The sequence below is a fragment of the Bombus fervidus genome, chromosome 7, assembly GCF_041682495.2.
Source record: "Bombus fervidus isolate BK054 chromosome 7, iyBomFerv1, whole genome shotgun sequence".
NCBI classification, from domain to species: Eukaryota; Metazoa; Arthropoda; class Insecta; order Hymenoptera; family Apidae; genus Bombus; species Bombus fervidus.
The window spans coordinates 16,570,369-16,597,899 of record NC_091523.1 but is presented as its reverse complement, the minus strand read 5'-3'; the positions used below and the strand labels follow the sequence as shown (position 1 = coordinate 16,597,899).

The following is a 27,531-nucleotide window of genomic DNA, read 5'->3' as shown; positions in this document are numbered from 1 at the left end:
TCCAACGCAATTATTCTATTTCAATTTGATATTTTCGATAGTGAATGGAATCGAACGCTAATTGCAATCTGGAATTCAAAGTCCCCGTTTCGAACATCGAAACTGACAGATGCAATGGGGAAAGGTCTTATCTGTTTACGTCTTCGAGCTAGTATCTGAAAGTGACTCTGACTGATTTTTCGCACTTCATAATTACTTCAAAGTGTTTACATTAATTCTGTTTTTAGACCGAGTGCAATTCGTTCCTGACATACAAAACATATATATGCGGATATAAAGTGAGCGAGCGTATCATTATTGTTCTCACGTAGCAACCATCTAGTGGTATTACAGCAGAATTTCCGAGATATTACGATGTCGATATGGACGAAAAATTATCCTACAAGTGAACAAGGATATGAAGAAAATGAAGATTAAGTGTAACGCACGAGTAAGTTTGCCACTTTTTCATTTTTTTTTTTTTTTTTTTTTTAACTTTCCTATCGCATTTCGGATAAATGGTAATAACATGCTTCGTTCGTCGAAAGATGCTCTTAAATGTCCTGTAAGAATTTATCGTTCGCAAGAAGGTCTAAAAGTGGCCATTTTTCAACATCCTTCTTCTCCGTCCTAAGTCCCTGACAGTCGTGGCTGAACGTGTTCAAACTCTATTCTTTGGAAAATACGGCCTTAAACAGAAGAATTTTATTTTACACTACGGGCTTATATTCGCTCGTAGAATATGTATCTACTTACAAATTGTCTACTCCTGTCTAATTGGAAATTAGCCAAATTCGCGTAGACTCGAGTTTCCAAACTTTATTTTCGTTCGCGTGTGCAATTCTGCTTTGTTTCATTTTTGTCTCATTTGGTGTCATAGAATATTTCAATGGTATCACGCAATTGTCCGCTAAACTATTTATTACAGAAAAAAATATCTCAAGTAATACGTACTTTGTACGGAGGAGGACATCTTACGACGACCAGTAGATCTGTCAAGGAGTTCGAGACCTCGATATGTTTTTATAAATTGTATATGTTTTCATTTAGCTAGATTTATAGCCCATTTTGAGGCGAATTCAAAATTTTCTTTTCTTGAGAAATCCAAGGTGATCTCGTTCTTCGTGGCACATCGTCGATACAGTTGTATCGTTATTTCTCTTTACAAACAGAAATTTTCCAGAACATTCTTAGTTCCTGTTACAATTTCGTGGAATCGGTATTAAGAATCAATATTATTGCGTCTGGCAGTGCGTGTTCCTTGTATCGCTATCAATTCAGTTTACCATGGCTTATTTCGTTCGGAATTATATTTCGAATAATTTCATTAAGTACGTAATGAACCATCGTAAATTGATTCGATACCTTTGATTTGAGCCACGGATGGCCCACGCTGAACTTCTCGCTCAGCTCATTTGGATAATTACATATAAGACGAAACATTATCGCGACATGTTTCATAATATCATTAATTGGTACATAATTGTCATGTTTAACAGGATTATCATACTGTGAGCCATCGGTGGGTCATGCGGCGTGATGGTGCGTCTTTGGATCGCACGATGGCGCTGCTGAATTGCTCAAATCGGTCATCGTTTTTCTTTCATTTTATTTCTCATTTCTTATTATTCAGCGAGAGTCTTAACGTAATTCAATTGGACAGATCATAAGCATAAAAGCGTAGCAACCCATGGCCGTATAGAAAATTCCAGGATTGAAGCACATGTCCTGTCCGAAAACAGGACGTCGTAAGAAAACAAATACTGGAACTTACTAAAAAACCTATGAGCATTCGAAGAGAAAATTTATTGTTTTATCGCCTACGGATTTTTCCATCCCCACCTCGGAAGAAAACTTTCTCTTCCGAGCACCTCGGTACCCTATAAAAAAGCTCGCGATGGTAGTTGATGGTAGTCGCACGGTTAGTTGTATCGAGTTTGTATGAATTCTGTATCAAGTCTGCATCGAGCCTGTATCGAGGCGGTATGGAGACAGTAGCAGTTTAGTTCAGTAATCGTCGGAACTGTATCGCCATCGCTTGAGCTCGACGTGCGTCACGTTACAATCTAAAAACGACGCGCACTCGACATTGAAATTAACACTGTCGAAGTGAAACACCGGAGTACTTCAATAACACCCAACACGTGCTCCACCTCAAATTGGTGACTCCGACGTGTTCTGAACGAAAGAGGTGAACGTGTTTGGGCCGCATAAACATTCTGCCATAAATCAGGAGTGTTTATAATGGCAAATGGCAACGGACAACGCAGACGCAATAAGTCAACTTATTCCGCGTACCTCCACTGCGGCCTCAAGGGATAGGTTTGCCATGTTGGAAGCGTAGTTCGAGGCGACGCCTCATCGACCATCGCGAGTGACAAATCGAAATTTACCGCCCACGTCGCGAACGTCGGCGATCGATATTTAGATCAAGTCGAGGACATAGTGCTAGATCCGCCGGCGATGTGACGATACGAGAAGCTCGAAAGTGAACTCGTCGAAAGACTGGCCGATTCGGACGGCACGAGACTGCGGATGTTGCTCGAGGGTCAAGGAATGGGAAACAGGACACCGTCCCAGTTCTACAGAGATCCGAAGAAGCTGGCTGTTCCATCGATCTCAGACGATCTCGTTCTGACGCTTTGGAAGAACCTCCTTCGGCGAATACGCAACAGAACCTGGCCCTCATAAGGGAAACAAGTGCGGAAGCCCTGACCACGGTGGCAGACAGGATCCACGAAATACGCCCGGTACCCGGACAAATAGCAAATCGAAACGCATCCCAGACACGGTACACGACCGGGTAAGTCGATTGGAAGCGCGGATTAACGCGCTGCTTCTCGACAGTCGTCGCCGACCAGGGTCACGCTCGCGACGTTGCAGATCGCGTTCGAGAGAAAGACTACAGCAGTCCGGCATATGCTACTACCACAGAACCTCCCGCGATCGCGCGAAAAAGTGCCGTTTCCCCTGTAGCTGGAACCAGGGAAACGCGAACAGCCGTCCGTGAACGCGGTGGACAACGACGGCTTATGGTTTCGCTCGCGTCGAATTTACATTACCGCGGGGTTAATTACCACACCGTTAATCGTTTAACCGTTCGAACAATGTACGCAGATGTTCGCAGTGTTGCTGTTCTTCTGAGCATCGTCGTCTGATGGGGAGCCAGCTTCTTTAGGTCTCTGTAGAACTGGGACGGTGTCCTGTCTCCCATTTCTTGACCCTCGAACAACAGCTGTACTCTCGTGCCGTCCTAATCGGCCAGTCTTTCGACGAGTTCACTTTTCAGCTTCAAGTATCGCCCCGTCGCTGGCGGATCTAGCACTATGTCCTCGACTTGATCTAAATATCGATCGCCGAGGTTCGCGACGTGGGCGGTAAATTTCGATTTGTCACTCGTGGCGTGCCGCCTCGAACTATGCTTCCAACATGACAAACCACATCATTATTCTTTGAGGTCGTAGCGGAGGTACGCGGAATAGTTGACTTATCGTGTCTGCGCTGTGGCGTTCGTTGCGCGCCCTTCCTCCTTTGCCATTTGCCATTCCGTATATACAGCCTTGATTTACGGTAGGATGTTTATGAGGCCCAAACACGTTCACCTCTTTCGTTCAGATCACGTCGGGCTAACCAATTTGAGGTGGATCGTAACGTGACGGACGTCGATCTCAAACGATGAACACTCTACATCGAAATAAACATTGTTGAAGATAAACACCGCAGTGTTTCAATGACACCCAACACATCCTCCACCTCAAAAGTATAAAGCGAATAAAAGTTAGATTTACCGTTCGTCTGATTTCAAAATATAAATAAAAAGTTTATATAAATTATCCTCAACGATCCTCGTGGAATTAAAAGACGAAGATTTTTCCAGCGATATATCTGGAACGTCGTGAAATGCAGTAAGAAGAAAGCAAAGCGTCAACTGAATGTTGTATAAACGATGTTCAAAAATTTGCTGGCAAACAAGCAAGAGGATGTACTGTCAGAATAGTAACATTTTGTGACTACTGTCCGAATAAATCTCACTCTTGTTTACTGTATTTTAACGCTAAACATCGTTCTATGCGAGGGCAGCTACTCAATACGCGTTGTCGCGCTGCAGCACGTAAAAATATTTCGGAAATTGTTGATAGTGTAATTCTTGTTTTGTGCTGTTATGTCTTCGTGGCTCACTGTCACAGCAAGTTGATTCCTTGCATAAACGAAGCGCGCGTTAATGACTGCGGCCGGCTCGCAACAACTGCTACGCGCCTTCTGCTCATTAAATGAGGACATAACGCAATGAAAATCGCTTTTAGACTAAACAAAAGTCTATCGTTGATCATTGTATCGCTACAGCTGTTAATATCTTTCCTCGCCAGGGTTACCGAACGGATCCCTTAAGCGAGGAAAGGTTACCCCCACTCCCACTGCCATGCTCGATACAATCAAAAAGATAAACTCGCGTATTGGCCGAAAAGTTACATATACAAATAAGATCTTACCGCTGCAGGCAGCGACAGCGGTAGTGCTAGGAAGTTCCTCGCTCTCTGTTACACACTTTATCGAACTTCGTTCAAAATGTCCTATTCCGTGCTGCGGTTAGTGTTGCGCGTTCTACTCGTTTCTGTGATTGCTGTGAATGTTTCAAAGTTCTTCCGTTCATTTGATCGTGTTGATTTAATTGGAATCTTAATTTAATACGCGAGTACGTCGATCGAAGGGATGAAAAACTGTCCCATATACGACATTAGAATTATTGACATGTTCGCAATTGAAAAAAAAAATTGTTGAGCCGATTTAATAATTTCATACTGTTAGGATGTAGCACACAGTACGCCGAGTGTAAAATCCACGAGTTGCCACTGATTTTATATCTCTTTAATTATATCTTACTCGAATAAATGTTGGCATTGTTTTTATAGTGCATATCATATATATTATCCTTTCTTCTTCCTATTAATTATTTTTATACTTTTATAAATGTCAACTCGTATTTTAAAAAACATTTCCAATGAATGTAATCACTCGAGTAAATCCGTGGAACACGTGACCTCAACGGAGAATGACACTCGTCTATAACGTGACTATGCCGCAGTACTCCATGTCTTAATATCGATTTCAAAACATCTGGTCAAACTTCGTCTTAGAGCACCACTTGTTTTACGATTGTTCTCGAATAATCTGATAGCAATCGCAGTCGATTTTATTAATTTATTCAACTATCGATATCTCATCCACCTAATCGATTTCGATTATTTTTAGATACGTTGTCGGTGCTACGATACCGAACAACTTTTTCCTATACATATAATCGTCACTTAACCTTAGTTTCCACGATATTCGCAAAAAACTCGGTAGCATTATAACCAATTCTAGCTATACCCGCCTGCTATATATAATATACTATATACACTATAATATTATAACCGCACGAAATAACAAACAACAACAAATGCTAACGCACACGCTGTCATGAATGTACAATTATAGACAGAAAATTCATTATAGTACTACCGATATAATTTTTTGTTCCTTGCCAGTAGAATATTTGGGAAACTAAAGTCAAAATCGATGAGGTAGTAGTACTTGTAAATAATTTCCTCAAACTTTAATAACGCGTAACTTTTGAACCGATGAATTGCGACATTGAAAGCCGTTGTAAATATTTCCTTTTATTCATCGATTACTATCAGATTATGTAAAAAAAAAAAAAATTAAAAACGAAAGTGGTAGGAAACTTCTGTTTGTAAACAGAAGTAACGATAATGCATATTATTAATGTGACTTGGAGATATGTTTACAACCGTATCGATAAAATATTGCGAAGAACGAGATCTTGGTACGTTCAACGAAAGTGGGTTTTGAACAGCAGGAAATGACCTTGAAACACCAACACATTTAGGTTAATGAAATTCATCTTGCAGTATACTACAAGCTTGGCTAAATGAAAACATATAGTTCCATTTAAAAAAAAAAACAAAGATCACCTTGAGATTTCGAACACGCCTCCATCTGGACAAATCTGATAGTCATTACAAGATGTTCCCCACGGAACAAGGTAAGTTTTACTTGAAACATATTTTTCCGTAACAAATAGTTTAGGTGTAGAAAATAAAATAATTACATGCTTCATTTCAAATTGGACACCCTGTATGTAGAAGTAACAAGCGTAAAATTTGAGACATTTTTTGATTTCACGTTTAAGTAAAACCAAAATTTGTTTAATTAAAGAAATACTACACTTGTTCAATCTCGATTAATTGATATCTTTTCATATCGTACATAGTATCGTAATCTTACTCTGCTTTGAATAAGTCATAAACAGAGTGTAAAGTCCTTAGGCCATATGACATAAAGATGCGTTGCGTATGAAATCTACTCTGTTATCTTGCCTATGATTATGTATAATGTACGATATATCGACTATTAATTTATAGTGTTATTTTTGTTAATCTATGATTATATAAAATTTTTGTAAGAGAATACACTTTTTCTTATAATTCGACGTGAGTGATCGTCAAAGCGATTTGACAACTCTTTTGCAATGGTTGAAAAATCACTGTGCTAAATTTACGAAACTATGTAAATAGGTAGTACGAGTACTAACCAACTTACTTGATATTTGTTCTCTACGAAACGTTATTTGTTTATGTCTTCAAATTATCGTCTAATAATAATTTTGCGTAATACAGTTTCAGAGTTAAATTTCATGCCATTTGAACATGCCAAAAGAAATGAATCCTCGTGATGAATCTATTTTAAGTTCAAAGTAATACCGATATATACAGAAGTATTACTGCAGAGGCGGAAGTCTCTCCATATGTTTGTTAATGATAACTGCTATTTAGGAAACAAACGATTTCATTAACGATACTTAAATAAGACGTTAGTGAGATAAAATGGAAGGTCTAAAATGGAAAATCTTCGATAAAACTCTTCTTAATTCATATTCGTCTAGTTCGCGATAAACGATTAAAAGATTGGATCGCGCGTTTTGATTAACGAAGTGTATCGAACGTTAAAATAAAAGCGTTTAATTAGATTTCCTGTGTATGAATAAGGCAAGATGTATGTTTTAATCTGACAATGTTTCATTTGGAAGGCATGCATTTCACTTACCTTGTGAACGTCAAATACACGCGATAGCGTCTTGAATATTCCACGCGGTCGAAAGGAAACAATTTCACGTCCCGGTCGGTATTATCGCATATTACAATGAATTTCCCTTTTACTATTGATTCACTGGCTCACGATCGTTTCACAATTTTTACGCTATACGTAAATTTTATACGTATATACATACACTACGTGTTAAAAACACCATAAATTTTAGACGAAAATTTTTCGAAGAAAAGCAATTGACACTGATTGGAAAACAGATATTGAATACGATTAAATCGTTGAAATACACACTCGCGGATGTAATTAGCGACGGACACAAAGAACGAACGGTCGATAGACTTTTTCGCGAAGACACATCAAATCAACGAGAAATTTTACAAAACGGTCAGCATCAATCAAGGTACTACTGAATACTGCTGAGTACAGATAATTACACGCATGCGCTCACACTCCTTTGCACTCTACATTCAGCGGGAAGTATGAAATCCATACATCGCATCTCGTATTTATAAACGTCGCAACGAATGTATAGTATGTATAGTAATTATAAAAGAAATATATTGTATACATTACTGTGAAAATTATATTATCGGTGTCACCTTTCAATTAATAATAATACATACAAATCAGTGATTATAAATGAAAGATTGCATCACCTTTTAATTAGTGTCATCTTTCAATTAATAATTATACATATAAATCAGTGGTTACAAGTGAGAAATTGTGTCATTGATAATGAAACTGATAATAAATGAAGACAGACAGCAGCAATTTATATGTGTATATGTGTGCAATGTTTGTATTCCTTTGACATATGAGTATGCTCTGTTACAAGATATTAATAGATATACAAAAAAGATTACATTAGTTTATAAAAATGAAAATGAATCATGCTCTACAATATGTTTAACGTTTGTTCAAATGTATAGAGCATAGGTGATTGAATAAATTATTAAATATTATAATATATCAAAGTAACTTGATATAACTTGATATAAACCGAAGATAGAAATAAGTACAAGACGTAAATGTAACGAAAAGCGTATGATCGAGACCAAAAGTTCCAAGTAAATGTATATAGAACACAGTATCGATTATCCCACTGTTTTTCGTTGTCGTGCAGCTATTATGCCATACAAAATTTGTTGCTACTATTATATAGCGAATTGAGAAAGATTTAATATACTACAGCCTCTTTACAATTAGATGGACAATATTGTTCTTTCGAATAACGAATGGTTGGTTTAAAATAAAATTGTACATTTAGGAAAAGCTTCAGCAAGTGTTCGCAACATAAATAATCTCTTACTGAAGTAGTCAAGTATCAAAACATACAATATATACATATATATGTATATATATCTTAAAATTAAATACTGCGATAATAAATATAAATATTTCGTTAAAAAACGATCGTAATTTTAAAAACTAGATTCTTAAGATAGATATACTACCTCAACGATTTCAACATATTTACATAGTAATGTACATCTATTACATATGTAGTTTTTGTACATAAATCGAGAGTGTAATGTGATGTATAGTCCGTTAGGTTCATGATTTTTTGCTATTTGTTAACCTAGTGCATCATTTTGTGAAGTTTCAAAATTTTTCCTAAGCGTTGCTTCGCCGTTTTCATTCCTTTCTTTGGTTTTCGTTCTGAAAATTAAGTAACAATAGTATCTTGAGGGTTGATAAGGCAGAAAAATGATTTTGATAAAATACCAGAAGAAAAAACGTTCTGAAATAAGGAAGTATCTTACCAACTGGAACCGGGGCGGCTAATTTCGCTTTAACATCCTTGAGCCTATTAGGACTCGTTAATATCGAACCGAATCCGATGCTTGTTTTTGCGGTATTTTCCGAAGATGTGGTCGATGTACCAGTTGCCGAAGTTACAGATGAATTCTTTTGCTTCTTTTTATTATACGTCCGCTTAGTTGTGCTCTATTATGTTATACGAATTAAAGATAAATTAGTTTCATCTTAAATATCGTTCAATAGAAGAAATAGAAAGTAGTATAATCAGAAGTATGATTTATAAAAATATATCATAAGTATACTATAAAAGAAGTATAATTTGCAATCAAATATTCAATAAAATCAATAGTAATATCTGTGTGCCATAGAGTTATGTATATACATCAAATATATAACATATTACTTTTGCTGATATTATGATATCGTACTCAAGATACATGCAACACATGTTATGAAACGAAGAGTGAAACCGTAATATGCCTACCAATTTCTTCTTGGAGCCCTTATCCATGTTGTTATCCAGATAATCGTCCTATGCGATATGAGTATGCAAGAAAGAAATAATCATGGGAATACAAATGAATGTAAACATAGGATCGCACATAGAATGATAAATGAGTTAATTTGTGTTATAAAGAGGAACTTATATTATCTATTGAGTTAAGAATTTATTTGATTATTAATTAACGTGATACTCGGTATAATAATTAGAATAACAATAACAAAAACATCAACAAAAAGATAAAAGCAAATTTGTACATACCGATTGTTTTGCACGTTTCGCTGCCGCTGCTTCGAGCCCTTTTTCGACAGATGTTTTCTTCACACCTTCTCGAGCTGGACGATTCGTTTTTGGCAGGAGAGGTCCTACTCTGGCTTTTGGATTCCATGCCTCGTCTATCTGACTTTTCGCTTTAGGTTTAAAAATAAAATCTTCATCGTCTGAAGCGTCTAGAGTCGGGTAAACTATATCGAAAATATATATATATATATATATATGATAACGTTAATTATCAATGCAAACGCATTCGCATGAAGAAGTAATCTTTTTATAGTTAGTTACGTACTAAAATCATCGTCCTGATGAACTTTATCGATATTTTCTATAGACTGATCGTCATCCTCGCTAGTTTGAACTTTCGTGATTTTTGTAGATTTCGATGTATTATTTGACGTAGTTGAATAACATTGTTCACTGAAGGATAGCATCCCGGCAATTGCTTCCCGAGTCGAAGGAGATGCCCTACCAGAACTGGTTGTTTTCAATTTATAAATACTAGGACACCAAAAACGTAAAACATAACAATGCTACACTATTGAAAAGTAATACACACACGTGCAAGTGCGCACATATACTTCTGTTTCTTCTCTTAATATAAAAAAAAAAAAAAAAAAAAAAAAGAGAGAGAGAGAAAAAGAAAAAGAAAAGGAAAGAAGAGATGAAATAATAAAGTAATGTTAAGCATGCGTTTTCAAATAAATTCCTCAAGCATGCTAACTTTTCATCTTATCTTACCCAGTAGGTGGTGGCATCGGTTGACTATATTGTGATATCATTGATGTCCTATAATCAGAAAAAAACGTTGTAATACATGAAAATGCTTCAATTTGTTGAACAATTAATACGTACGTTACATCCAATCTTTGAGTCCCGTTTCCCAAGGTATAAGCCGAAGCTTTTAATAATTCTTCGATTCCATTTTTTGGTACATCATTTAAAACGTCAACGTCTCCGTCGTAATCGCGTTTTAAACGTTTTTGCGTATTAGTTTTGGGTGCTCTCTTTCGTTTTGGCGATTCGTCAATAGTAAATCGACCATAATCGCTTTCATTGCTGCCGTCGTGAAAATCGTATATAGAAGTTTGTTTCCAAGTTAATTCTTTCGATGTCCCAAGAGGATGGTCAGAGTGTAAATTATTATACGTATTTATGTCATCATGCGTACTCCTGACCACCTCGTTATTGCCGAGCTTAAATCTAATTACGGTTGGACTTTGTTTACCCGGTTTTGACGATCTTCTATTATTAACAGAAGAAACATTTTTCTCTTCCAACGTTGGACTTTGAGTTTTGGCATAGGGATACATGATGGGTTTCGGTAATGTGAGTTTTAACGGTGGTCTACCGGATGACGGTGACTCCACGATCGTAGAATTCGCTTTACTCGTCTCTTTTAATGTTGCTTTGAACGGATTATCAGGCATTCTATCGGCAACATCATAATCTACAAAATCTTTATTCAATGGTTTCTTTTTCTTGCGTTTACTCTCTCGCTCTGGTTTCGGGGGATTTAAAGATATTAAGTATCGCTCGGCATGTCGAATTTCCTTACTGAAATCTTTTAACAATTTTTGACTATTTATCGTTTCCGGTATTTGACCTCTACTGGTCATATTATACTAAAATAGAAGCAATTCAGAAATATTAATGAGATACATAATCTCTGATAGAATAATTTTACCAAGGAAAAAATGAACTCACGTCCTTATCTGTGTTCCACTGTTTTAGAATACTGAGTAATGCTTTAACACCCTGTAAAAGATACGCTGGACATTTCTTTCCTTCGTTATTTAATTCTTTCAATTCTTTCAGTAATTTCTTTGCTGCAAACCAATTGATTGTCTCAAAACCAGGATATTGAAATTTGGCAGGAGTTTTCATTTTTTTTTCTAATTCGTATATTCTAGAAAGTTTGGAGATTAAGTGAAACATTCGAAATGACCTTTAAATCAATGATCACTGTCAGTTGCGTTTATGTACTCACTGTAGTTGCATCGGAATGTTAAGGCTATGTACAAAATTTCCACCAAAGACCAAAGAATCAACTGGTGTTAATACAGCGTGTATCCAACCTGTTGGAATCATCATAGTTTGGCCTTGTTTTATAACGCATTTGTAACACGCATCGGCTTGATCTCCAAAGAAGGTTTCACTCTGCGTTGAGCTGCACATCCAATGTTGATACAGTTGTAAATTAGCAGGGGTAGGCCTGATCAGATAAAACACTTTCTCTCCGCGCAGCACGTGATACCACACAGATGTACCACCAAAATCAATGTGGAAATCTGTGAAACTGTCTTTGACCCCCATTAGGCAATACTTTTGCACTTCGGGGCGTTTTATGTCACTATCCTCGAGCCAATCACGCGGCCAAACAGAATTAACCCAGTCGAGTTTACGCGCGATGTATGGTGCCTCGACCATTGGTGAAAGACTGCAACGTTTATTTGTCAATTTATATATTATATATATGTACATATATTTCCTAGAAACATTTAAAGCCAATATGTGGCAAGGCAATTAATATTGGTATACCCAGTGTTTGTAAATTCAAGACTAATCACATTAAGAACCCTTGTTCTGCAAGGGGAATTGTAATATTCAACAAAGTCTCTTAATTTCATTCTGATATTACTTTGTCTTGTAACGTCGATTACATCCATGTCTCGATCTCCACCTGAAAAAAAAAAAGAATCAGTTCTATCTAGCATACACTTTTAATACATAAGAGTAACATAAATATTCATATATACAAAGAATTAATACCTATGTAACTTTCTACATCGTAAACGCTGAAGTTTGGTGGTGGAACGGTCATATCAAGTCCATCCTTTCCGTCAATTATAATAGGACTTTCAAAGCCATTAGCTTGTAAATATTGAAGAGTCAATTGCTGTCCTCTAACATGTTTAACAACTTCATCAGCTTTTGGGAAATGTCTGGATTTTAATTCCCTTATAAATACTGGTGTGCCAGTTTGAACTGGTTTTGTATCAGCATCGGGCTCGGTATAATCATGTCTATGCCAATTCAATTTTGTTTTCACTGAAATACAATTAACATTTGAATGATAAAAGAGCTGTAGATTATTTTATATAAATAGTACAGTAAGAGAAAATTAATTTCTATGTGCTCACTAAGCGATGGCCCGCACATTGCTTCACAACGCGGACAATGGTACTTGTCAAGATCTATGGACATATATTCTTTTACAGAAACACACCTATAGAGAGAAAAATATAAAAATTATTTTAAATATTATGGATACATCTTGTTACGTGTAGAAGATATTCATAAAATCTATAATCTGGATGGATAATTTACTTTTGCATCAAAAATTTTCGCGTCATTAGGATAGGTTATACAAGTATCAACAAAACCTAATTCTTTTGCTGCAAAAGCTGTAACCATTATTTTCAGGAAAGATACTATGAAAAGGAAATCATGAGAGAGTAGTTAAATTATTTAATGGGTTTTGCAGAATAGATGACGAAACGTGTTTATATTCGGTTTCGGAAAGCATAATTTAATCATAGTTGTTTGGTGACACCGTTGTTTTTAATTGTCAGTATTCCAAACACTTACCCTCCATGATACCATTCTTTACAAACGTCACATTGTATCATAAATTGTTCGAAATCGTAAGAACGGCCACATAAACAATATGTAACTGGTAACTCCATTTTCCGTGAATATTAACGCCAAATACACTTTCGCGACTCTGTATCGTTAACATTGGATGGTAACTATAGTAGCCGTGATGCGTCGCTAAAGAGCCGCCCTGTTATCCTTCTTTGAATGTATACTAAAGGAGCATTTCTATGTTTTGAGTGGAGATTCAATGGAAAAGGTACCCTAATCGAAAACCGAGTTTACTCATCACGATTTTGGTATGAATACGTATATATATATATATAATTCTATACACGTGTTGCAGCACGCATGCGTCGTATAGCTTTTCTTCGAATAAATATACAAAACATTTTTGTAAGAACGAATCATAATATTGGTATATTTTGAGGTTAATTATCGAAAATGCATATTTCTGAGTTTTAAATCTTCTCATTTCATAACCAAATTTTATAAAACATAAAAATGAAATCGTCACAAGCAAAGAAGCCAAAAACGAAAATTTTGAAAATTGGTATAAAGCAAACCAAAGCGTGAGTAAATGTCGAACAATTAGAATGCTTCTTAATAATTTTATCTGATATGATTGATGTGTTGGTGAAGTTGTTAAAACACGTATTTTAATTCAAAAACTTTAATTTTAAATTTAGGCAATTACCACAATATAAAATACAAAACAAACTCGTCAGGGGAAAAAGAAAATCTTTTCCTAAATGTTTAAATATCAACTCTGTGGCCCAAAATGATGAAAGTGCTCAAAACAGTCTGCTGCCTGCAGATTCATTAAACAGAAAACATATACTCTTACAGCGTAATTTGAAACGTAGAAAGAAAAAGTGCACCAATATGAAAGGAACTCAACGTAAGGGATTTTTATTCACAAATCAGGATAAATATCACACGCTATTTACAAGTTGAAGATAAAATACGGTATAGTATCTTTGTTTAAGTAAAGAACGCCATTGTGGAAATAGGTTGTTTACATTTCAGATTCTGTGGATATTTCCTTCCAAAACGATGACTCGTTAGGAGTACAGTTAACCAGAAACAGAAACGACAAACAATTTTGCGACATTTCAGAGCGAAAAACCATAGGTTCGCCAGTAATAGTAGAAGCTCTGTCGAAAAATTTATCCTCGCTAAGCATACCAGACGTACTTAAACAAAAAGAACGAGAGAAAATGGAAGACGATGATTTTGATAATAACCCATTACATATGCAAAGTATGAGGGACAAGGCCTGCGTCATTATTGGTGAATTATTAAATCCGAATGATAATTTATACGGCGAAACAAAGAATACTAAAATCGTATCACCGTCCAAGAGTAATCGCAAACCGTGTAAGGATACAAAGCAGTTACAAAATAGCAATTCCAATACTACTCCCCGTAAATCAGCAAAAGCTAAGAGACCTTCTGACATATGCAACGCTGGAAGTAGCAGCCATGATAGCAGAAAATGCGATACATTCGAAACAGTAACTTCAAGTAATAATGATACTGTTCTCATCGATCAGCACTCGGTACGATTTTATTGTCTTAAGAACAAAGTAGTCGCAATTATGTCGAAAAACACACGATTTTGCTTTACTGGAAAGTTAATTGTACAAGTAGTATATGGGGCTATAGAAGCTTACGGATGCGTCATTACCACACAGAATAGTCCAATCGAAATTTATTCACCAAGAGGATATAGTAACGTTTTGATCGAAACGAGTGAAAAATTTTCACAAAATTTGGAATCAAATATATGGGTGTCTTTGTCCGCAGAAGGCATTGGTCAAAAACCCGAGAACAAACTAATCACAGACATCAAAGAAATTCAACCCGGCATGGCAGTTATTTTGTTGTCAAATTTAGAAAACAAATTGACTAGATTTTTACATGTATTTTATCCATTTAAGCTATTTCCAAAAATAAAAAGCGTATCTTATCATTCTTGGACTGACCCCAAGAGGGCTGAAAGAATATTACAGTCGAGTCTTTATGTTGATAATTACGCGTGTAAGGAAATAATTATTGACCAACGTATTATGCAAGAAGTTACTGACAAAATGTCGAAACGTTGCCGTGAGAACAAATGGTCATGCACCTTAGTAGCCGGTGGAAAAGGCGTCGGGAAATCAACTACAATACGATACTTGATAAATACTCTACTACCTGTTTCCAAAATGGTGGTTCTTGTAGATGTTGACCCAGGGCAAGCAGAATGCACACCAGCTGGATGTATATCGTACAGTTTAATCGAACAGCCTTTATTGGGACCAAACTTCACGCATTTAAAGCTTCCGGCTTTTCAATTATATATCGGAGATGTGGACGTGTCACGATGCATTACACGATACATCGAGGGTATTAAAATGTTGATTAACAAATTGTCAAGTTGCCCAGTTTTGTCACGCTTACCTATCGTCGTAAACACGATGGGTTTTTCACAAGGTATTGGTTGGGATATCATCTTGTTTACGATCAAATTGATTCGACCTTCTTTCGTTGTACAGATTATGTCTGAGAAGCCAAAGAATAACTATATGAAACCCTTAAATAAAGAAGTAATAAATTTACAGGTAATTGTAACTATTTTACCATTCTATACATTCGAATAGTTTTGCAAACAGATACGTCGTTAGGAACGCATTGTTTGTAGCAATTATCGTGGTCGAATTGGAGTACGAATGTTATTGATTGGAGTCAACCATGCGATCACGAATTATTACTGATACATTCGAATGCAGAACGTAAAGGTGCTCCGGGATACGACAATTGGAACATGGAGCCGTATCAAAAACGAGAACTTGTAATGATCTCCTACTTGAGTGAAATTGTACAAAACTCTTGGAATTCCGCGTAAGATATATGAATTTAATATACAATATCGTGATAGATATTAAACGTGTTGCTTTAAACGACGATACAAGCGAATACTTGTGACAGTCATATATATTTCAAATCGTTCTAAGTACAGAATACAAAGTTAGTATAATACATCTTAATTGTCGCTCGCTCAATGTTATTTGACATAAGGATACTAGGTAATGAATGTCCTAGAGAGCATGTTCTCTTATTTATACACCGGTCGGGGAGTACCGGAAAGGTTGAACTCCGATTGATGGTTGCACGTAGCGGCGATATTGTTTTGTCCGGAGTTTGTTTACTTTTAAATCTCGTACATCGTAAACAGTGTCAATACCCCGAGGTAAAACAACAACACGAATCACTCTCGATTCGAATAGTCCTATGACTCATGTGCCGCTACAATATCAATATTATTTAATAGCCATTTTAATATATTCACAATCGTTCGATCGTATGTTAACGATGTAAATTCTGATATTTCTTTAGGGAACGCTACGACCCTTTATCGTTAAGCATCAACCAAGCTATTCCATACGTGTTAGTATCATTGTTTTCGAGTGAAAGGTATGAAATTATTAAGTCACTTTAATGTATAGAAAATGTCTTTATTCGTAGAACATCTTTTGAATCGTTGTATATTTCAATTCCACGAGCGTCAGTACCTCCGTCGCACGCGTTAAACGTAGTGAATGGCAATATAGTAGCATTATGTGGAATCGATATGAATAACAATGAACAGCAAGAAGGTGAAAGTATGGCTGGTCCACGTATATTAAATAGATCACCTCTTTGCGCGTGTTATGGGTTTGGTAAGTATATCAACGTTACATATATTATACATACATTTTACATATATTTTTCTCTTTTCGTATTTACTTGATAATTTGAAGTTAATGCGTGACATTGCTTCGTGTGTAGGTATCATCAGAGGAGTTGATATGGAACGACGACAGATATTTATAAACACACCATTACCGGTTTCTATAATGCGGTATGTGAATTGTTTGATGGGATGTATACCGGTACCTGTTATGCTACTACAAAGTGATCAACAGAAGAACGTACCTTATATCGGTGGAAGTGACGTTTTACCAATGTCACGAGAACATCGCAGGGGGTATTTCCGTATGAGGTATCAAAACAACGCTTAATACAATAACGATAAATGTCTGTAATATATTTTTACGTGTATCAAAAAAGGGTTGCCAAGATGTACCATCTAGTTGGTTTCATTTTTTTAAGAATACGCATTTGTAATATTGTTTTCCTTTTTCTTCTTTTGTTTCCTTATCTTTCTCGTCGTTCCAAATAGATAGAAAAATATATAAAATGTATGTGTTTAAGGCGTGTATAAAGTATACATTTCCGAGAGAAAGATAAAGATGCAATTTTAACAGAAAAGACAGAAACGGTAGAAAATACTGTGAGGTATTTGTTTTATCTTGAATGTAACAAGATTCAAAATAAATCGAAGAAAATTTGGTGCAACTTGAGAAAATATTCGCTATATCCTCCTTTTGGACTAGACGAAGCGAGATCTGGTTCACGTTTGATCGTTTTGTTTTTGCTTCTTGAAACACGCTATGTTTAAACACGTTCGATTCTTCTAAACGCGTCACGATTAGTTCGTTTCGATCGTATTACACTCGAAAAAAGGACAAAGAGATCTAAAAATGGCAGTTAGCGTTTGAACGCTCCAAGACTTTCCTATTAACCTTTGTCTTTTTGTCGCCGATAAATTCTTCACGTCCGTGTAGTGACGCGGGAATCCGAATATCTCTTCGAGTTCGGTTATCCACAAGGAATCACTCTCGTCTTTCATAAGAATTGGTTTCAAAGCCAATTTCCCTACGAATGTAAAGAAATCATTAATAATTAAAACGCGATTAATACGACGAACGATGAGTAGGTTTTTTAAGGATTAAGAAAACACGTACCTTGCTTTAACGAGTTTACTCTCGTAGTAACAGTCCGAATCTTTTTAACAAGCGAATAACGTTGACAATGCGGCGTAAGTATATCCTGAACGTCCTGTTCTCGTTGCGTAGACAATGAGTGTGTTTCTATCGGTAAATTATGCCAGTATAACCTCAATCTATGCTGAGGTGAAAAATCTGCCGAGTCTATCGTGTCAGGTTCTTGTCCTAAATGTCTGTTACACAACAAGATTTCAATGTTCTCGATGTAAGAAGTCTGTAAAACTTTCAACTCGGTTTCAACTAACCTGTTAATTTCCAATCTATATTCGGTCGGCATCGAAGCGACATTTTCATATAACCAAAACAAATGGTGTTCATTGTTGACTTTCTTTAGCAGATCTTTGATACGACAGTACTCGAAGAATAGGATACCAGTTCCTTTTGGATCTAAAACGAAAAACTCGTGAAAAATCGTAAAACGTTTACGCGTTCTTACATACACCCTCTCCTGGTTTACAAGTACCTACGTATTTTCTGTTCTCCTATGCGGATTAATCCTTATCTCGGATTACGAGAATTCTTACTTACGTGACAAAATGCAATAATATTAGGTTAGGAACTAAGTGATCGCGGCTTTTGTCATTAGGTGGTAATGACAAAATCCGCAATCACTTAGTTGCTAACCTAATAGTTGGACGAAGTCAACAGCATGGAAGAAAATGATGGTTTTCAAAAACGCGAGCTATTAACAATTATTCTAATACATGTACTTATAAACGAGGGTGTACATACATATGGTAATTGTGTTTAAAAGTAACAAATCAAACCATAGAGGCCGAGTCGCGCTGGATTAGCCAAGCTGAGATCATTGCACGGTGATCCGCCGATTAATAAATCGATAGGCGCTATCTCTTGAATCTTTTCCTTCGTGATATCTTTCACGTTACCCAAATGAACGATTCGATCACCAAAATGCGCAGCGGTCACCATTAACGCATCCGGGTCGATCTCGCTCGCGTAATACGTGTCCACGGCTAAACCTAGCTTCAGAAGTACCAGTAAACCTGAAAGCATTTATTTTTAGGAAAATTCGGTAAACCGTGACTGGATCAAGTGCCTAAGCTTCTTGGCAGAGAAAAAAAAGAGTAGAAACTCCACGCAGTACCTGTACCGAGGCCATCGAACAAGGACAGCACGCGTATCTTTTTCTTCTCCCGATTACGTTTCGCTAACTGTTGCGGGTTAGATTTGCAATTCGTACGGAACATATTGATTATCTTGTCTTTCCAATTTGCTCGTGGCTTGATGATCGAGTCGAAGGACGGTCGAAGCTTATTGTTAGTTGCGCACAGGAAACACTCCCAAGGATCTTCCTGAAGAACTTGTTCGTAGGTCGTTGGGCATAACAGGTGTTTCACGCAGGCGGTACAATACACTCTGAAAGAAAAAAAAAAAAAAAGAAACAGAGAAAAGCACAATTTACCAATGTTTTCATACGTTTGGAAATTACACTCGCAAAGACGAAGAAAAACTCACCTTGGGCAATCCTCTTTGTCGCATATGATCATCATGCCAGAGGCTGCGCACACCGTGCAGTGAAACTGATCAACAACCGATGAATTTGGACGATTATTTCGGCTAAATGAAACATTGTACGATACATTGGCTGTCCCAGGGTTTAACAGCCAAACCTTGTCGGTATATTCTATAGGTATGTTAGCGAAGCAAGAAACATGTAGCTTCTTAGAAATTTCTAAACATTCGTAACTTCCGTTTAGTTAATTCACATGGTATTTACGAAAAGAGATATGTTCCATATTTCTTTCCTTCTCTCTCCATCCATAATTTTAATTCTACAATTTTATGAACGATAGACTATTATAAATTACGATGATTTATGACCAATTATTTTTTAAAAACACATTCTTCCTGTACCTGTGATTTGTGTAATAGGCATGTACAGTGTATCTATTATTCTAATATATTTCTTTTAACTCGACAACAACCGATAACCCGCTTTATTTGCATTTCATAACAAACTTCCGAACCCTGGGACTATATATAGCACGTACATCGAAACAGGAATACTTACGCACTTGGCGTCGTTGCCGAAAAGGAACATGCAGGGCTTGTAGCGATCCTAGAACGGTTCAATTTCCAAGCATGAACAACGATTCGCCTTTGCAAAATTATAGTACGAGGTCTCTGTGACGTTATCGATGCGTTACTAGCGTTACCTTACCGAACAATCTTTGCACAAAGATCCCTCGAAGAATGGATGAATTTCCGTCTTACCCTCAGCCACTCGTAGACACTTTAGGCACAACGATTCGAACGCGATGTTTCCTTTCATCGCAGAACGTAAGTCATCTAGATCGAAACAGATGTTCATGTTTTACAAGAGATATTTTTCCATAACGTATATGGTGTGCCGAGATCGATAGCGGCGTAAGCGAGTCAAGATTTTGAGAATTCAAAATTTGCCACGTACCTCGATTCTTAACACTTTACTGACCGCTAACGGTACAACGGCATACGCAGGTTCGATCAGCAGCTCAGGCGCGGATTCTCCCTGGCGTTGGCTGTATTTCCATTTAGACTCTCCAATACCATTCTTTTCGTTCATCGCGAACGGTACGTTTTTCGAATTGCTCTAAAACCGCGAGAGCTTACGAAGCAACGCGACTGACGCAACCGAGCAAGGTACCGTAGTACTAAATAGCAAATTGCTTCTCAAATAACGAGAAAGATCGTCGGCGACGAAAACCGATTAATCGGTCGGTAAAGTGTTAAAAAGTATCGTTCCTTTAGTTTCATTAAGAAGATGATATTAGAGCTTATGCTTCAACGTCTCCTCGTACTCACGGCGCGACATTGTATCCATTCAGCCCAACTTACCACTGTTCTTTATGTCATTCGTCCGGTCATCGTCTACATTTGCATTGTTCTTCAACTCGTACAATTTCTCGGCTATGCAGGTTGAATATTTATCGTATATTTTGACGGAATCTTCTTTTCTTTGAGCGCACGATTTCGTGGGATCTTGCTTCCTTGCGAAATATTTCAACGCGTCGTTTACGGTCCAGTTCTCGGTTTCGAATCCCAGACGAGAGCAATAATCCTAAAAAGAAGAAAAAAAAAAAAGAAAAAGAAAAGAAAAATTGGAAAGTAACGGAACTTCGTGGATTACGAAAGACGGTGAAAACGACGCGACACGCGGATAAATACCTTGGAGGCTTGGAGAACTCCAACGAGGTATATGTGCTTTTTCGTATTATTTATGTAGTCGCGCATTTTTTCCATACCCTTGTCGAATCTCAAGAACAACTGATGGTGCACCTGTCGCGCAATGAAAATCGTGTAACAGTCTACGCGTATGTATTCGGCTCCTTTTCGATGGAACGTTTAACGTTCGATAATTTTTACCTCTGAGAGCTGGTAATCACCGTACCACATAATCCACTGGCAACCAAAGCTTGGTTCACGCATGCAACAGTCACGATAATCGATAATCATCGCTGCAACGTAAAGGGAGCGTGTTTGGGAAACGTGCGAAAGGACGTTTAAATCGTGAATTTGCAATATTCGGAAGATGCTTGAAATATTCGAGGAGTCTTGAAATTGTATTTACTCGCGAACAACATTGTCGTTCGTAGTTTCACGCGACGATAGTACGTAACACTTTCCGCCGTTAATTTCTCATTGTTCGCGTATTTTTAGTAATATTCGTGTTAACAAAGTGGTCGCATACGTACGAACGACAGTGTAAAGCGTATGTAGAATTTCAATATGCTATCGATATTCGTAATAAAGATCGAAACGATTGAAAATTGTGTACGAGAGAACGCGTAATCCGCGAGCAGCCTCGTAAAAGAAGGAACTTAAAGCGCATTACCTGGCCACCAATTGTGTCCGGCGATTTTAGCCCACGCTATAATCCCCGGATTCTGTTCTTTCAACGGCAAATGCGTTAAATCTACGTTGCCTCGTTGCGACGAATCTTTCGCTTTTTCAGCCAACCTTTTCCCTTGACTTTCGCCTATCGAAAGAAATCCAACAATTGATATTCGCATCGGAGGTGAAAAAGTAGAAGAGGAGTAGAAGAGAACGAAGAAAGTAACAACATACGTTTTTGGTCTAGCAAGTATTTCTCCGTAATTTTAGCGTTCTTCTCCCTAAGACTGTTCAATCTCTGTTGTATCTTGTCTGGATATGGGTAGAATCTGATTTCGTCTAACGCTATGTACGAAAAATACGATCAAATCGATGTGTGACCGTTTTACCGGTTCGTGCGCCGAAGGAATACTTTCCTATTTCTTTTTTATTTTTTTTTTTTTTTTTTTTGGAGTCGCGACCTCCTGTTATTATTTCGCAATCGTAGTTCAACCGGACGGAATAAATAACGGCGGAATAAAAATAAGTCGAAAGTGTAATACCGAAGTTTGTCGTTCTGGAATGAGCGAGGTATGAAAATGTTTGATCGAAAGAAACGCGTTCTTGTCGCGTGCTCTTCGTTTCGTTAGCGTGAAAAATCTATCAACTAAGAATAATTGGTTGCAGGGGTCGCGACCCGCGTATTTCGTCACTTACTCTCGATCGTGCTTGGTAAATTGTTCTCGATCCAGGTGAAGTAAGGCTTGGTCAATGTGCCGCCCAATAATTTCCGCAACATCTGAAGCGAAACTCGTATCTAAGTAATAAAATATGAGAGAGAATAAATAGGAGAAAAAGATGGAAAAAGAAAACCTGCATAGTTGCGTCGATGACACGCATTCGCGCTTCGTTTGAATTGTGCGCTAGTCGGCTCTTGAGGTTGCAGGAGAACGGTTCGATCTGTGTCTTTTCGTTCAACTAAAACGAAACGCCGATATGTCAGTTGGCAATTTTGAAAGCGTTACTCCTTAACTGTCCAGTCTCAGACTCGCGCGTCTCGTTCGGTCACGTTGCGATTCGTACCTCGCGTTTCATCAAACTACATCGGGTTATTCGGCAAGTTCATAACGTTTGTATCATTAGCCACTTATTCGTTACAACCACACGGAGTAATTTAATATTCGACTAATTTCTCGACAAAGGACGACCAACGAGTCTTTGGTCGGGTTTGATCAAATTTTCTGGACCGTTAAGGGAGTAAGAAGAACGAAGAGAAAGAGAGAGAGAGAGAGAGAGAGAGAGAGAAAAAAAAAGGAAAAATAAATAAATGAAAGATATATTCACTAATGATATACGAGCTTCTCCAATCCAGTAAACCCATGATTTGCCTGCTTCGGACAACATTCCTACATGGTCGGCATCGATAATTAACGCTGTAATATCACATAGAAACGTTTACTTAGGATATAGCTACAACATCGATTGCGCTCGTCTCGTCGCGTCACGTTGCGTCACGTCGCGTCACATCGCGTCACATCGCGTCACGCGCATTCCCGTGATCCTATTCCAGTTTTATACACGCGTTTAAAGTTTCGATCGGGTAAGCCGATCGCTAGCTTCCATTCTGCCGATAATCGATCGAGTACGAAGCTCGAGTACGAGTTTCCGAACTAAAGGACATGTTAGAAAGAAATAGTTTTGAAATTCTCGCCTGGCCACCATCCCGAACAACTGCCCCACACCAGCTTGCCGACGAAAAGATCCTTGCTGATTTTTATCGATCCTCGCGTAACCCTTCTGACCTCGTAATATTCTTCGCTCCACCTGGATCCTTTGTTTCGCAACTCGTTGTTTCTCGCCGCTTTTTTCACGGGTTTGGTCGTTTCGTTGTTTCGTTCGCCTTCGTTGGACGCTCGACTTTCGGACGAGAGTCTTTTCGCCAGTGGAAGCGTATCCGTATCGTCGAAACTCGTCGATTCGACTTGGTCGAACCGTTCAAGGGCAACGTCGTTCTCCGGTGGTTGTTCCGACGAATCCTCGGTTTCCATTCGATCGGCCATCGGCGCGTTATCTTCGACGCGGTTGTCCGCCGACGAGGTACCCTCGTTGTTACATTCTTCTTTCGAGCAACGACGCGCACCGACGTCCTCGTCCACCAACATTTGCTCCTTCTGCTCGTCGAAGACGAGCGTCGAGGTCCGAAAAGCGTCGAGTTCGTTGGTTTCCAAAGTCATCGCGCAACGATCGCTTTCCTCCGTGCGATTGCAGTCGCCTGAAACGAAGTTAGCCACGTCGTTTTCGTAGGACACCACCTGCTGATCGGAGCCACGAGTCTGCGGAACGTCAATTTGCATGGCGGGGTCGTTTGCCGCGTGATTTGATCGATTCGCCAAATTATCGTTGTCGTCGCGCTCGGCTACGACGGAATCTCGACGGTGGTGGTGCTGGTTTTCAGCCTCGTCGGGAAGAAAATATTCCGAATTTTCGGACTCTTGGTTCGTTCGTTTCTCCGATCTGTCAAGACCCGCCTTTCGGGACCTCCAAAACTTATCTACGGTGTTGGAGTCGTTGTTCGCGTTGGCCGAATCATCTGCTCGATCTTTGCGCGAGCTCTTCTTTACCGCTTTGTCGATGGGCGAGTATTTGGCCTTGGACTTAGACGGAAATTTGCACTTTCGTTTCCTTTTGGTGGACGATCTCAAACGAGTGGTCTTCGTGGTCTTACTCGCGGCGGCATCGATGCAGTCGTTTGCCAAGGGCAACGAAGGCTTTGAAACGGTGGCGTTAGTCTGGACGGGCGATCGTTCGTTCGACACCGTGTGGAACGGCGCGTTGTTTCGGGAAACGTCTGATATCAAGCCCAGTTCCATGGCGCATACCATGGACCAAACGCTGTTCCCCGCCCATCGTTGCAACGCATCCTTCCCGGGTAGATTCGTTCGCTCAAAGACCTGTAACACGCGTACAATTGGAACTAGAAAGCGCAACTTTCATCGGGCTAACAACTGGGAATGTTTTAGCCGCGTTCGATCATCGTTCTCGGGGATTTCTCGGCTTGGAAATTTGGTCGGTGGATCGCGCGAGATCGATCGCGGCAACGCGTTCCCCCGAAGGACGACGTATTTCGGCACAGGTAGAATAGAAAGCAGGACGGATAGAGCGCGCGCGAACCGGCGTCCGAGATCCACGGCGATGGCACGGAGAAGATAGCGCGATGAAACGAGCAGGAAAGATTGAAATCGCGTTTGAAACAGCACCGCGGAGGGTTGGTAACAAAAAAGAAAGAGAGAGAGAGAGAGAGAGAGAGAGTGGGAGAGGGAGCGGGGGGAGGGTAGGGTAGAAGGTTAGGGAGGGGTATGCGATCCACGTGGCGCCTCGAAAGGCATTTCTCGAGGTCGCGGCATGCTTTGCCGGGGTCGACCTGATGAATGGAAACGTCGGTATTATTGTGTTTACACGCGGGACACACGGGGGCCTCTCTCGCTCTCTCGCCACACTTGGCGTGGAAACATTCATTCATAAAGCGTTCCGCGCGTTCCTCTCACCACCGCTGTCCCTCCTGCCTAGCCCCGTGCGCGCCTCTCACCCCATGTTCTCCTTTCCTCTCCTCTCCTCTCCTCTCCACGCTCTCTCTCGCTCTCTCTCTCTCTCCCTCGCTCTCTCTCTCTCTCTGTGCGCCGCTCCACGCCACTCTCCCGCCGCCGTTTATCCCCCTCTACGCGAGGGTACACGACCCTCTGTCGAGTGTAGAGGGGTAGTACCAGTGACGTAGCCAGAATTACGACAACGACCTGCTGATTCGCTTATTTTATTGTCCGCCAGGTCGTGTCCACTCGCAGTCGGCTCGTTGGAGGCCACGTTCTCGATTCTTTAACGGCCCTCGCTGGCCTCCTTAACCGACATTATCGCCTACCTCCCACCCTTCCTCCTCTGCCTGTCTATTCGACGACTGCGACTCGAAATCGAGCCCCGAGTCCTCTATTACGGTTCTCCGATCGTGGGTTGGATGGCGCGCAAACATTTCACCACGCGAAACTCTACGCAGTCTGTCTCGTAACGCGAACAGACGGTGACTAGGGCGACGACGTGAGAAGTTGGAACTAGAGTTGCTTCGCTGGCCGATGTAAACGGAAAGCGAACGGTCCTGGAGGGAGAGTGAGACAGAACGATCGGCTGGGTTGCCGGCTCGCGCGCCGTTCACTGCGCGCCGTTCACCGTGCCGTGACGATTAAACGTATCGTTAGGTATTTTCAAAGATACTCGAAGCTTGGGAATCTCGCGCACGCGATCCTGCGTAGCGTTCTTAGCCGCACGGTATTGTCGATGTCGCGTGACTGGATCCGCGTAGCGATCTCACGCGAGAGGTTTTTTCGCTTTGGACAGCACGAAACGTCGATTAACGCGCCAAGGATACGATCCCAAGGTTTTTCGAAAGATCTTGTTGGTCGCGATGGAGAGGGGAGATTTCGGTCGGTACAGCGAACGGCGTGACAGAAAATACAGAGCGGTTCGACGAACCGCTGGTACGCGATCACGGACCAAGAACGATACGGTAACGTTTACGTGCACTCAGCTGATATGAATGGACTAGGAACGCGAGCGGAGTGTACCGTATTTGTAGATTCGGTCATGACGACTTTCAGTATAAATTGAAACTTCTCGAGGGTGTCTCGTCGGCGGTGGGAGAATGTCAAGGGGCGAAGGACAGAGAGAGAGGCCTCGTGCACCGGCAATACCGGACAAAGATGAAAAGAAGCAGCGAAAGAGAGGGGAGAGAGCGAGCGAGCGAGCGAGGGATCGACTGACTGGCAGAGAAAAAGAGACGGACGGATCAACGAAGGGTACAAAGCCACGAAGCTGGGTCAGTTCCGTTTAGTACGAGGTAGGCTACGATTCCGTTTGGATCGCACAAGGTGCACACGGATCGAGATCCATGCACCGCGCAATCTTTCGCCCAACCAAATTCCACTCTCTCTATGCGGCCTTCCTTCGTCTTCGATACCCCTCCGAGTTGCTGTCTACGCTGCGCGTTTCTATCGTTTTCCAATTACTTGCTCCATTCCCACTTGTACTACGTTTATTTACATCGTATCTACGTTATTACCACCGTAACTGTTACGATTCTACGAAAAATACTTGTCGCCAAACTAAAGACAAATCTACGGAACAACGTCTCTATGAGCGTCTCGTTTCCAAAAAAAAAAGGGGGGGAAAAATGCGGGCCAGAGACAGAGCGAACGAGAGAGAGAGAGAAACACAGGGAAGGTTTCATACGGGTAATGCGCAACTCGGTGCAAACTCACGGTAGAACGGACAATTTGGTCGATCTGAGATTCGTGTCGATCGCACACGTGCGGCTGACTCCGTCAGCTGCTTTTTCTCTGTTCGCGATTTTTTCAGGCAAATCGTTTATCTTGGTTGTTGGGTCGGACGCAGAGCATCGCCAAGCGTTTCGTGTTTGCGCGGTGGACGCGACCGGCGAGTAGCAAGCGAGTACAAACAGAGAGCCCACGGAGGCGAAAGGAAGAAGGGAAACAGAGGGAAGGAAGGAAGCACGGAAGGAAGGCAGGCAGGTTAGAAGGAAGAAGGGAGGGAGGAAAGGAAGGAAGGAAGGAAGGAAGG

General features: G+C 39.7%; 4 protein-coding genes across 13 annotated transcripts in view; 1 reads left to right on the top strand and 3 right to left on the bottom strand.

Annotated features, from left to right (window-relative positions):
• The window catches only part of LOC139989207 (trehalase), a 36,307-nt gene extending 28,831 nt beyond the window's left edge, over positions 1–7,476 (bottom strand). For 2 of the 4 annotated variants that reach the window (XM_072007332.1, XM_072007334.1), the window contains exon 1: positions 5,955–5,994. In XM_072007332.1, the coding sequence (XP_071863433.1) occupies positions 5,955–5,979 (25 nt within the window). In that variant the 5' untranslated portion in view covers positions 5,980–5,994. Of the gene's footprint in view, positions 1–5,954; positions 5,995–7,086 lie in introns of those variants that run through there. The other 2 variants (XM_072007333.1, XM_072007343.1) reach the window with 2 other exon arrangements.
• LOC139989205 (polynucleotide 5'-hydroxyl-kinase NOL9) lies at positions 108–17,599 on the top strand. 2 transcript variants are annotated; one of them, XM_072007328.1, is made up of 7 exons: positions 13,577–13,794; positions 13,912–14,123; positions 14,252–15,828; positions 15,909–16,108; positions 16,604–16,654; positions 16,733–16,926; positions 17,036–17,599. In XM_072007328.1, exons 1-7 carry the CDS (start codon positions 13,727–13,729, stop codon positions 17,266–17,268), a joined length of 2,535 nt encoding a protein of 844 aa, XP_071863429.1. In that variant the 5' UTR covers positions 13,577–13,726; the 3' UTR covers positions 17,269–17,599. The 2 variants fall into 2 exon arrangements, with proteins under 2 accessions (XP_071863431.1, XP_071863429.1); XM_072007330.1 differs by lacking the exons at positions 13,577–13,794; positions 13,912–14,123 and adding an exon at positions 108–430 and having other exon boundaries at positions 14,236–15,828.
• On the bottom strand, positions 7,648–13,375 carry LOC139989203 (histone lysine demethylase PHF8). 4 transcript variants are annotated; one of them, XM_072007324.1, is made up of 13 exons: positions 13,217–13,375; positions 12,769–12,854; positions 12,398–12,676; positions 12,167–12,308; positions 11,616–12,065; positions 11,333–11,534; positions 10,481–11,250; positions 10,367–10,414; positions 9,918–10,126; positions 9,614–9,816; positions 9,335–9,382; positions 8,853–9,036; positions 7,648–8,748 (listed from the first exon to the last, which is right to left on the bottom strand). In XM_072007324.1, exons 1-13 carry the CDS (start codon positions 13,312–13,314, stop codon positions 8,669–8,671), a joined length of 2,799 nt encoding a protein of 932 aa, XP_071863425.1. In that variant the 5' UTR covers positions 13,315–13,375; the 3' UTR covers positions 7,648–8,668. The 4 variants fall into 4 exon arrangements, with proteins under 4 accessions (XP_071863425.1, XP_071863426.1, XP_071863427.1 ...); XM_072007325.1 differs by having other exon boundaries at positions 9,918–10,102; XM_072007326.1 differs by having other exon boundaries at positions 9,918–10,093.
• The window catches only part of Dnmt3 (DNA methyltransferase 3), a 61,689-nt gene continuing 50,859 nt past the window's right edge, over positions 16,702–27,531 (bottom strand). The window contains exons 1-18 of one of the 3 annotated variants that reach the window (XM_072007319.1): positions 25,823–26,012; positions 23,621–24,860; positions 23,254–23,342; positions 22,783–22,887; positions 22,627–22,708; positions 22,165–22,275; positions 21,932–22,075; positions 21,463–21,554; positions 21,265–21,375; positions 20,935–21,157; positions 20,279–20,406; positions 20,129–20,176; positions 19,573–19,637; positions 19,202–19,473; positions 18,864–19,100; positions 18,342–18,483; positions 18,055–18,269; positions 16,702–17,965 (exon numbers count right to left, since the gene is read on the bottom strand). In XM_072007319.1, coding sequence (XP_071863420.1) covers positions 17,739–17,965; positions 18,055–18,269; positions 18,342–18,483; positions 18,864–19,100; positions 19,202–19,473; positions 19,573–19,637; positions 20,129–20,176; positions 20,279–20,406; positions 20,935–21,157; positions 21,265–21,375; positions 21,463–21,554; positions 21,932–22,075; positions 22,165–22,275; positions 22,627–22,708; positions 22,783–22,887; positions 23,254–23,342; positions 23,621–24,860; positions 25,823–25,930 — 3,639 coding nt within the window. In that variant the 5' untranslated portion in view covers positions 25,931–26,012 and the 3' untranslated portion in view covers positions 16,702–17,738. Of the gene's footprint in view, positions 17,966–18,054; positions 18,270–18,341; positions 18,484–18,863; positions 19,101–19,201; positions 19,474–19,572; positions 19,638–20,128; positions 20,177–20,278; positions 20,407–20,934; positions 21,158–21,264; positions 21,376–21,462; positions 21,555–21,931; positions 22,076–22,164; positions 22,276–22,626; positions 22,709–22,782; positions 22,888–23,253; positions 23,343–23,620; positions 24,861–25,700; positions 26,013–27,531 lie in introns of those variants that run through there. The other 2 variants (XM_072007321.1, XM_072007320.1) reach the window with 2 other exon arrangements.

What these genes read in the sequence shown, in the direction of transcription:
- LOC139989205 (XM_072007328.1), top strand. Translation starts at nt 13,727, where the DNA reads ATGAAATCGTCACAAGCAAAGAAGCCAAAAACGAAAATTTTGAAAATT. An exon ending in CAATATGAAAGGAACTCAAC is followed by an intron (nt 14,124 to 14,251) that starts GTAAGGGATTTT and finishes TTTACATTTCAG; the next exon opens with ATTCTGTGGATATTTCCTTC. An exon ending in CAAAACTCTTGGAATTCCGC is followed by an intron (nt 16,109 to 16,603) that starts GTAAGATATATG and finishes ATATTTCTTTAG; the next exon opens with GGAACGCTACGACCCTTTAT.
- LOC139989203 (XM_072007324.1), bottom strand. Translation starts at nt 13,314, where the DNA reads ATGGAGTTACCAGTTACATATTGTTTATGTGGCCGTTCTTACGATTTC. An exon ending in AACATTCCGATGCAACTACA is followed by an intron (nt 11,535 to 11,615) that starts GTGAGTACATAA and finishes CAAACTTTCTAG; the next exon opens with AATATACGAATTAGAAAAAA. An exon ending in AGTGGAACACAGATAAGGAC is followed by an intron (nt 11,251 to 11,332) that starts GTGAGTTCATTT and finishes CTTCTATTTTAG; the next exon opens with TATAATATGACCAGTAGAGG.